At 40.1% G+C, this 10,837-nt stretch overlaps 1 protein-coding gene across 1 annotated transcript; it reads left to right on the forward strand.

Moving 5' to 3' along the window:
• The first annotated feature begins 233 nt into the window (after nucleotides 1–233).
• Nucleotides 234–6,630, forward strand: nrsn1 (neurensin 1). The gene is made up of 6 exons (XM_013270380.3): nucleotides 234–363; nucleotides 3,514–3,629; nucleotides 3,799–3,891; nucleotides 4,022–4,140; nucleotides 4,410–4,597; nucleotides 4,736–6,630. The coding sequence occupies exons 2-6, from the start codon at nucleotides 3,531–3,533 to the stop codon at nucleotides 4,837–4,839; spliced, it is 603 nt and encodes a 200-aa protein (XP_013125834.1). The 5' UTR covers nucleotides 234–363; nucleotides 3,514–3,530; the 3' UTR covers nucleotides 4,840–6,630.
• Nucleotides 6,631–10,837: the final 4,207 nt, after the last annotated feature.

The following is a 10,837-nucleotide window of genomic DNA, read 5'->3' on the forward strand; positions in this document are numbered from 1 at the left end:
ATGAGTCAGAGGCACTTGTTCACTTGTTATAACCCCAGTTCTGACTTGTTCCCCTTGAACTCATCTATCTATCTATCTATCTATCTATCTATCTATCTATCTATCTATCTATCTATCTATCTATCTATCTATCCTTTATTCTGTAAAATTATGAATGAAATTCTTTTTTTCTAATCCTTCCATCCCTCCTGCCTGGTTATTTATAATCGTTACTGAATCATATATTGTCATGGATGGAACGCCTGCGCAGTAGACAGCGTGAAAATGTGAATCATCGACAGAGAGAGAGAGGTGACTGTAGAGTGATGGGACCCGGCTAAGGGAAGAGCAGCGAATGATCACTCTCCGAGCTGGTAATGACAGGTAAATGGCGATTTATCATCATCATCATTATTATTATTTGGAAATATAGGGATAGTGCTGTAGCATCGGTGCGGGTTGTTGTTTTTGTTAGTAGCACACCGAGAATTTAAATTTTCTAAGAAGACTCCTTCAGTCGTGTCCTCCTTGCACCGCTGCACATCTGGAAGAAGCTTCCGTGTTGAGAATGTCAAAGAAATGTTTGTTTTAATCACCGTGCATTCATTTGTATCTCATTTCTCCGATGTCGACTATTTCTGTGTTACTTTAAACTCGTTTCGGGCGTTGCTGTCTTAATGACATGGAACAACGTTTCTCCGATACGTTTCTTCGGCGTATGTCATTTCATGCCAAAAGATTAGCTACTTTTTCTCAGGTGGTTACAACATCAGCCAACTTGATTTGGACGTTTTTTGCGTGTTGTTTTTTTTACGTGAAGTCCACATTTGTAAGGTTAATCTTAACGGTGCAGTGGGTCTCAATCTCATAGGGGGTTGGAAGGGCGAATGGATGAAGTCTATTTTCAGACTGGCGTCACATATTACGTCTGTGTGTTTTCCTGCTGGGTTAGGGCTGAATGATTTTCAGCACCACAGTCAGTGGTGCAAGTATCTTTGGACCATTATATCAAGACATTCTGATTTGATTTGTCCTAACAGCTCTGATTTTTAACCGGGATGGGTTAAAATGTTTGTGTTTGGTTTACTTTTATTTTTACGCCTTGTTTTATCTGTTGTAGAAAAGGAAACACAACAGCTGATTGAAGATTGGTTAAAGATTGGATGTTGTTTAAAGTTATTCAAGCCATTCTAATTAAAAATGTTTGTTTTCTTAAAAGCTATTATGACAAGTTCCCATTAAAGTTAACAGACTGAATTAAATTTGAATTACACCTTGTTGTTGACTCAACAACTAAGAAAACAGAAAATTAAAGCTAACAGTCAGTCAGCAAACTCAAGCTTTCATTGTTATTTTTCAGGTGCATGATATATGAATATAACATGAATATTCTTCTTTACCGTGTACAGTTAAGCTGTGTGTGATAAAAGTAAAAGTACTAGGAAGAGTGTGCCTCACCTTATGCAGCATTTCAGATAAGAAGCACTGGCTGCAGAATAGCAACATGAGAGCTTTTGTTTGCAGAGAGAGAATGTGTCCTTTATCTACTTACTTGTAATTACAACAATGAAGACAAAGTGAACTAACCCTTTGTTGGCATTTGTCATATGGTTAGTTTACGCCAATTAAAAACTTTTTGAACTATTTTTGTGATTAAGGAGTACATAAATAAAACAGACTAAAGTATAAACATAATCAGGTCCACTGATTATGTAATGGTAACTATAAAAGCTCAGTAAAAGTAAGCATACCGACAGTTTAAACTAGAGTTGTGTAACAATATTAATAACACTGTGGGTTAGAGGTTAAAAATACTTGACATGTGGTTAGCTTAGTCCACTCAAATTTCCTCCTGTAGGACTCTTTAAAGTAGCACTATCACTGTACACCTCGCATTATTAAATTGATTTAATATGATTTACTCTACTACTCATCCACATATAATTTGGCTGTAGAACTTTCATTTTAAATGTTGTTTAGATATTAACTGTAAAGCTTCAGATTATGACTGATAATATTCTTTACTGCCTCTGTTAACAGTATTTGAATGACTATTACAAAGGTGAACATCAGGTTTATAATATATGTGAAGTGTAACAGGAGCTTGAACCTTAAGATCACAATCTGTTTCAATTACTGTTAATGTTTTCTTCAATAGGTGGTTAGGTTTGGGCAGCTTAATGTTGTGTTTTACACCATTAACCCTGCACATTACAAATGTCTAGTGCATGCAAATGTGAGCAAGAGGTCCTTCACAAGAGGTTTGGATCACTGATCTGCAATGAAACCATTATAGCATCTGGGAATGATTGAAACCAAACCAGCAAACAAACAACCAATATGTTTTATAAAATGCAATGTGTGCTGATGTGTGTGAGGCGTTATCGTCTGACATTGACTATGATGTAATGCACAATACTATATTATTAATAATTTTTTTAAATTTATATCATAGAAACTGATGAAAAAATAGCATATTTTATAAGATTACTAATTAGTTAAAAGTGAAGTTCTTTAGTAATGTGTAATTAACTATGAATGTATATAGATGGCTAGTATATAATGTTTTTCTTTTAATAATAATATTGTAAATAATTTACTAGCTAGTTTGGTATAATGTGCTTCCAGCTACAAGAGGTATGTAACCCTTGCTATTTCATGTACTATTATGTCTGACATCTAACTGATGAGTTTTACTATATCAGACCAGTGGTTTTCTTATGAGGTTAGACACTTAGTTCGTTTTTTTGTTTTTTTTTGTTTTTTTATTCTAACCACAATGCATTGTATACCAGTGTCTTACTGGAAAGAGCATGATCACATTTTATCATATATGGACTCAATATTTCATTCCCACAATTATACCCTTTTCTGATTGTAATTCAGTCCAGCAGAAATAGTTGATTTAGTATTAGCTAACAAAAACATAAAGCATAATTGGTTTGTACAGAGCAGAACTGTGCAATGCAGTTAGCTCTCAGTCAGTGGGGGATTAATATTCATAAAATCTTTTCACATATTCACATATGAATATTGGTTTGTCAATAGTTTTTCTTTAAACATTACAAAAAAGATTTTTCTATGTATGTCAGCACCCTCTGCATTTAGCTGAAATATTATTGGATCCAAAGAGTAATATGTCATGCTTTATTTCATAACAGCAGACAAGCAGAATGCATCATTAAACTCAATGCCCTATGGCACCCATTCCTTCAGTACATTGTTACATAACAACTGTGACTACATGCTTATGTGTACAAAAGAATAAATGTACTGCACATGTGTATGCAACTATGCGTCTAAACAGTTTGTCCAGAAACTGTGTATACAAACAAAAAACAAACAAACAAACTGTCTTTTCTTAACTCCTACTGCAAGTATGATGTATGAAAACTGGGAGATATGTACATTTACTTTTGCTCCACAAAGAGCTATAATTAAGAAAAGGTGCAAGAGTTTAGTTTCCTCCCAGATCTCGTGAATTAAATCAGGCTTAAAGGTTATTGGAGATGTGTTTTTTATGTGTGTTCTCAGGTAGACAGACGTGAAGGATGACTTCTTGCTCAGAGATCTGTGGGTCAGAATATAGTGAGCAAGTTCAAACCGGTGGGAAATACCAGCAGTATGGAGTCCGCTCCTACCTACACCAGGTAACAGTGTAACCAGACTCAGCACCCACACAAAGTAAGATGTCTCCTATGAAACTCACAAACAGATAAACACTTAAGCACAAAATCACCAAACCTTTATTTCTTGTAGGTTTAGGTTCAAGATGTGAATTTTAAGAAAGCCTGTACTTTTCTTTGATTCTTTATCCAGTTTTATGAGGACTGCACAGCTTCTATCTGGGAACGTGATGAAGATTTTCAGATTCAGAGATTGCCTAGCAGGTGGAGCTCTTTACTCTGGAAGGTCAGATTAACCCTTAGCTTGTTCAAAACAACACCAATATAATGGAACTTAAAATAAACCAAATTATTTACAACTATAACAATATATACTTTTTTGACTTACATTGTTTTTTGACTTCTTCTTTTCACAGGTCTGTCTCACGTTCGGTACCCTGATCTTGTTTGCGGGCCTCATTGTTGTTTTGGTAGGTTATGCCACTCCAGCCAAGATTGAAGCATTTGGTGAAGATGATCTGCTCTTTGTTGACAGGTATAGAAACAGTACAATGTACAAGTGGGAAAGAATTTAGGTAACCTTTGCTATTCATAAATAGTAAAGGTTACATAGACTTAAAATTAACAGATCGTGAACTTTATTTGAATTATTATTTCTTAGTCTTGACAATAATGTCCAAGAACAGTGTTCTAGTAGGACACGCATATGTTTAAATTTAGAAATAACTCTAAATAGTTGTACAAATATTGAACAAAAAGACTTGGTGGCAAATAAATGATTGCTTTAAACTGTTCTTGTAACAGCCATGCCGTCAGTTTCAACCGTGCACTGGATGTTTGTAAGCTGACTGGTGCAGTGCTGTTCTGTGTGGGAGGCACCTCCATGGCTGTGGGTCTCCTGCTGTCTGCCTTTGCCAAAAGCTACTCCAAAGAAGAATTGTTTCTGCAACAGAAGTTTAAGGAGAGGTTGGCAGATCTGCAAGCAACAGTTGGTAAGTTTTCATTCTCTTCTTTCCCAGTATAACACATTAAAATTAATGTAAGCAGAGTAAATGTGAAGGTTGTTGAAATGGCTCTGCTTTTGTATATGAATATGAATATCTAAATCACAGTAACTGCTTATGCCACAGGTACTCCAATAATGAGAGCACCAACTCCCGGAGAAGGAAAGGTGCCAGTCACACTTACCAAAGTTCAGAACATCCAGCCAGTGACCACAAAGTCAGAGCCCTGATTACGGCTAAGATCAAGGCATAAAGTGAAAGTTGTAAGAGGACCGGTGTGTGTATGTCGATCCATGTGTGCAGTGCAGTTTCTCTTTTTGAAAGGTCAGCTTACATAACAGATAGTATTGGTTCCTCATCTTATTTTGTTTGACATTAAAATGAGATTTTAAAAACTTAGAAAGGATGAACAAAATTTAGGGGATTTATTTATCAGATGTTATGAAACAATAAAAAAAAAACACTCACTGTAATATTAAGAAAACTTTTTTTTAATAATTTCACTGGAAAAGACATCTGCAGAATAGTGACACTGTGCAGTAGTTTCCACAGAGCTTGTTTTCTTTGTTTGTTTACTGTCAAGAGAATTTTTAGTTTTGTAAAAGACAATGTTGTTACTGCTGGAGGACGATGGGCAGCACGTGGCATATTTGAAATTATTGGCCCGCATTCCCAGAAATGATCAAATGTACCAGTTAACACTCATTACCTCTGCCTAGTGACCATCAGGATGAGTGCATGTCTGGGATTATTAGCTGTTAAAAGTGCAAATGTACTATATTTACCTCAAACGTTCATCCAGGCTGACAAAGCACGACATCGTTTTACAATACCTTTTTTTTCTTTTCCGATAAAGTAGTAACTCAAAGGTCTTAACCTTTCTAAAGGTTCACAGTGTCCTAACAGATTAGACATAAATGCAGATTAGAAGAGACAGCATGGGGAGATTCTTTGTCTATCTTCTGTCTTATTAGGCCAGTGACCTTGTTTCCTTCAGTAAATCTTCAGACAAAATCAATACACAAGAGCAGACAGGCTGATGAAAGTTACATTGAACCAGACAGAGCATGCAGAACAGCAATGATCTGTCAGATTACTTTCAGGATACAGCAAATAAGGCATTCATCATGACTTCTATCTTTACTTTTAAGTTTTTAATACCTAAACACCGACTTACCCACCTTTTCCTTTCCGCTGTTTCCTTTTCACCCTGTGACAAAAGTCTCGTAGGCATCCATCAGAGCAGACGCTGTTTTGAATCAAAATGCTAATAGCTACCAGACATGAGTCAGTGCTACTCGTGAAAATGAAGATGGGTGCATTGAGAGAGACAATGTGACACACAGGTTACATAACGGAGGGATGATGAGAGCACATTCAGCTCTCCAATGGGATCGTAGCAACATCGTATTTGACAGCACTAATGGATGAATTAAAGAGATTGAATAAATGCCTTCCTACTATCACACACAAAATTTGAAACTTAATAATTTATATTGCAGTCAAGCAATGTCTAACACCAGTGAGCTGATAAATTCCAGAACCACATTTGCTTATGTACTGGATGTGAAACTGAAGGAGTGATTATAAAGACGGTTCCTGTTTTATTCATTCCTTTATGTTATACAAGTATTCACACTGTAACTGTAACTTAGAAGCACAATAAGCTGGTAACGGTCATGTTTTTCTGCTTTTTAATACACTGTGTCCACATGTGTTGTACATATATTTATTATAATTACTGTAATCCTACCACTTTAAAAGCTTGTTTTTGCATTGTTTTTCTTAATGTGTATCTTTTCTTTCATCATTATAAACAAACCTGGACTGTAAAAAAAAATCTGTACTTGATTAGAACAATTCTACTGTCCAAGATACAGGCTTCAGTTTTTTTAACCATATCTCATCATCAAATCCTTGCAGCACAGCTTGTATATTTACTGTATAAGACGTTGATTTGCTATGCTGACTACTATTGTCAATGTAAGTTGACCTTTTCAATATTATTCTACTTACCTCCAGTCTTCTTTCTACTATTATTTAAAAAGTCCTGATGTCATTTTAACACATTTACTCTCAGATGCAACACAGAAGCATAGCTGTAATTACAAAAAAACAACCTAGTAATAAGCAAGGCATTACATTTTCAAGATACACAGCCACTGAGCTGCAGACCTTCAGTACATGAAGAAAAGCCAAGCTGTTAAACAAGCCATTATGGACAAACCTTCTAGTGCGGCCAGGACTTTAACAGGCAGTGCTGATTTGTAATGTTATGCTGTTTCCTGCTGCATTACAAACTCTAATCCACAATGGATATTTTTTTTCTGCTATAAATCTAACTTGAAGTCTTTCCTTTTTTTTTCTTTTTTTTTTTTTTTTTTTTTTTATTAACCTGTCCCGTTTGGTTCTTTTGCCATCAGAATTATTGTCTAAAGGCGAAGAAAGATGCCCAACGGATTTACTTTACCAAATTGACCATCCCAGCCTTGCCGTAATGGTCCATTTGATTCACCTTTTATTGTTTATTTTATTTTCACTTGCTGAATACGGGACAGACTTAACTGGGGGAAAGAAAGGGGAGAAAGAAAGAGGGAAAGAAAAACAGCGGGGAAGAGGGACGGGGAAAAAGGGCAAAAAACCAAAAACCAACAGAATAAGCAGACAAAAAAATACATATATCGATCATCTGGATCACCTGTTGAGAAAAAGAGAAAGCAAGCAGAAGAAAACGAGAGTAATAAACAACATCACAATGATCTATGGGAATATGACAGTAAATACTAAATATTAAACATTATTGTGCAGCACGTAAGATCGACAGCGCACAGTGTGCTTTGAGGTAAGAGCCAAAAAGGGTGTAGTTTGTGTGTGATCACCTGTGTGTACACCTGTGAGCATGAACGCGCTTGTTTTTAAAAGGTTCCTTCATGTAATGATCTGCTAGAGGGTGTGGGGGGCCACTGCCCCGTCCTCCAGGGCATGAAGCAGGTATGGAGGAGATCAAAACTCCAGACATCCAGAGGCCCCCAGAACACAAGAGACCAAGGAAGACCAACAGAGGGCAGCCGCGTCACTATCCCAGAAAGAGCTGAGGAGAGTCCCAGATGAGGGGTCACTCAGCAGCCGCGGAGCAGAAGCCAGGGGGGGTTGCAGTGACGTGCCCGTGAGCTCCGCCGGCAGCCAGCTGTGCCTGAGTGACCGAGCCCCGGGCCGAGAGGCCGAGGGCACCCCGCCTCCGAAGTGGCCCGAGCGAGCCCCAGGCTCCAGGCCCCGATAAGCAGCCGCCAAGGAGTGAGCCGGTGTGTACCTGGGCGCCCACCCCCGGACACAGAGAACCACCAACGCACCGATGTCTGAGGGCGTCCACCACCGGCAGGGGAAGTGGTGGGGGGAGATAGGCCTCCAAACCTTGGAGGGCCTGAGATGTCCCCAGAGAGGTGGCGTCTGATACCCAACCTGACATATAGACACAGACATACAGGCACACACAGATACAAACATCCATTCCCACCCTCATGCTCTCATAGGCAATTATTCCACACTCAACCAACGCGGAGACAGACATAAAGAGACGCTGTACACACAATCACTCTCCCCAAGCGTACTCTAAGAACCGGGTCCGGGTACCCTTGCCCCTGGAGGGGGAAACTGCACCCAGACCCAGGTGGTGTTACCCTTTTCCCTGCGGTGGGGAGAAGCAGACCGCCCCGACTCCGCAGCAGCAGGGAGGCCCCACATTCCAGACCCCAGTCGGACGGCCAACTCCTCCTCCTAGCCCCCCCGCTCCAGCAGGCCGCAGAGAACGGGGGTGTGTGAAGACTCCAAACCTCCCTCCACCCGCTCATATGTAGTGTTGATGTATGTGTGTTCTAAGACTTGAAGTCTTTCCTGATGTAACAGTGGATCATCCCAGTAAATAAAAAACGATGCTACCCTTATTGGAGAACAGATCGGATAAAGAACACATAGAAATCAGTGTCTACATGCAGTATGTCTATTTTTCGAACAGCACAATAAAACTGACATATCGGTGGATCGAAAATGTGTGAAAACTGTATTGCAGCACACTGTGCAGTAAACTGACAGACTGGTGGCTTAACTGTTGATAAAACTTTATACCTCCCAACAGAAGTGAGAGGTATAAAGTGGTATAAAGTGGGAGTAGAAAGTGGCTTAGTTTATGTCTCCCTACAGAATTAAAAAATACTTCACTGTTGTCACAAGGGTCAAATGTTTTTGATCTTATTTTAATCTTTAATCTTCCCTGCTGTTTTCATTTAATATCTCACAGTTGCCATCTATGACTGTGCCAAACAACTGACACTTTTACTTCCTAAATTCCCTGCAGGGTTATTTAAAAAACTGTACAATACTAGCAAAGTAGGAGTTTGTGTTCTTTAAAATCTGGTGCCTTCCCTTTTTTTCGTAATCAAACCACCAATATTTAAATAATTCTAGATTTAAATTCATTTAAACAGTATGTTAATAATGTTCGTTTTTACATTGTAGAAGCTCCCCTTGTAATCAGTCTGGAGGGTGTGTTATTTAGGGCCTAACTGAACACGCCCACATGCATACACACTCAGAAAACACAGAGTAGCTGGTGGAGGAGATAACACAGAATTAATGGTGATGCCAGAAATAGCATCTTGAGGATCATCACCTCAACCAGGCAGGCCTTATGACTCACACACTCCTGCCCCCACCTCCTTTGCTTTCTGTGTCTCCTGCTCTTTGCTCTCTCGTTCTTCCTCCTCCCTCTCAGCCAGGTACCCTATCTCTCTTGGGATGGTGACTCACAAACACATTGACTGCATGAATCCCAATTTGAACAGCTGCAGGGATGAGCGGGCAGTGGGGCCGTCATACATACCGAATTAGATCAGAGTTCATATTTCCTGCCCGTGATTGGTAGTTTATAGTGGATTTATGGAACCTTGTTTCAGGAAAAAAATGACAAATTAAAATCACTGAATGAGAGTGAGAAGAGTGCCTCTCCAAAAATATCACTTTTCTTCCTGTCAGGATGAAAGCAGCTAAAGACCAAAGTGCAGTTTCACTAAGACAGACTGAAGATCTAGATCTAATTCATAATGAGACATTAGTTATAGTAGGTCTCTAAGTCCATCTTAGTCTATCTAAGTCTTCATAACAACAACATAATAACCCATGCCTAGAGTTTTAAGGGTTTTAAGAATGTTCTGTTGGGAAAATTCAGCCAAGAGTGTTTAAAATTTCGACCCCAATTCCACAAAAAGTTGGGACACTGTGAATAAAACCAGAATCCCATGATTTGAAAATCTCATAAACCGATATTGGATGCGGATGATGTGGTTCTGTTGGCTTCATCAGGTGAAGGCCTCCAGCTCGCACTGGAGCGGTTCGCAGCCGAGTGTGAAGCAGCGGGAATGAGGATCAGCACCTCCAAATCTGAGGCCATGGTTCTCAGCTGGAAAAGGGTGGAGTGCCCACTCCGGGTCGGGGATGAGTTCCTGCCCCAAGTGGAGGAGTTCAAGTATCTCGGGGTCTTGTTCGCGAGTGATGGGAGAAGGGAGCCGGAGATCGACAGACGGATTGGTGCTGCGGCTGCAGTGATGCGGACGCTGCACCGGTCCGTCGTGGTGAAGAGGGAGCTGAGTGTAAAAGCGAAGCTCTCAATTTACCGGTCAATCTACGTCCCTACCCTCACCTATGGCCACGAGCTGTGGGTAGTGACCGAAAGAACGAGATCGCGGATACAAGCGGCAGAAATGAGCTTCCTCCGAAGGGTGGCTGGCCTCTCCCTTAGAGATAGGGTGAGAAGTTCGGCCATCTGGGAGGGGCTCAGAGTAGAGCCGCTGCTCCTCCACATCGAAAGGAGCCAGTTGAGGTGGTTCGGGCATCTGACAAGGATGCCTCCTGGGCGCCTCCTGGGTGAGGTGTTCCGGGCATGTCCCACCGGGAGGAGGCCCCGGGGCAGACCCAGGACACGCTGGAGAGATTATATCTCTCGGCTGGCCTGGGAACGCCTTGGTATTCCCCCGGATAAGCTGGAGGAGGTGGCTGGGGAGAGGGAGGTCTGGGCTTCTCTGCTTAGGCTGCTGCCCCCGCGACCCGGCCTCGGATAAAGCGGATGAAGATGGATGGATGGATGGATAAACCGATATTTTATTCTCCAAAGAGAAAAAAAGAACATATTAAATTAGTTACTTTACTATTTCAGAAAAATAGTATTTTGACTTTGGC

The sequence above is a fragment of the Oreochromis niloticus genome, linkage group LG11, assembly GCF_001858045.2.
Source record: "Oreochromis niloticus isolate F11D_XX linkage group LG11, O_niloticus_UMD_NMBU, whole genome shotgun sequence".
Lineage (NCBI taxonomy): Eukaryota > Metazoa > Chordata > Actinopteri > Cichliformes > Cichlidae > Oreochromis > Oreochromis niloticus.

Bases quoted from the DNA above. Each gene is read 5' to 3' on its own strand.
- nrsn1 (XM_013270380.3), top strand. From the start codon at position 3,531: ATGACTTCTTGCTCAGAGATCTGTGGGTCAGAATATAGTGAGCAAGTT. The intron at 3,892-4,021 runs GTCAGATTAACC...TTCTTTTCACAG, and splicing joins GGAGCTCTTTACTCTGGAAG to GTCTGTCTCACGTTCGGTAC. The intron at 4,598-4,735 runs GTAAGTTTTCAT...CTTATGCCACAG, and splicing joins AGATCTGCAAGCAACAGTTG to GTACTCCAATAATGAGAGCA.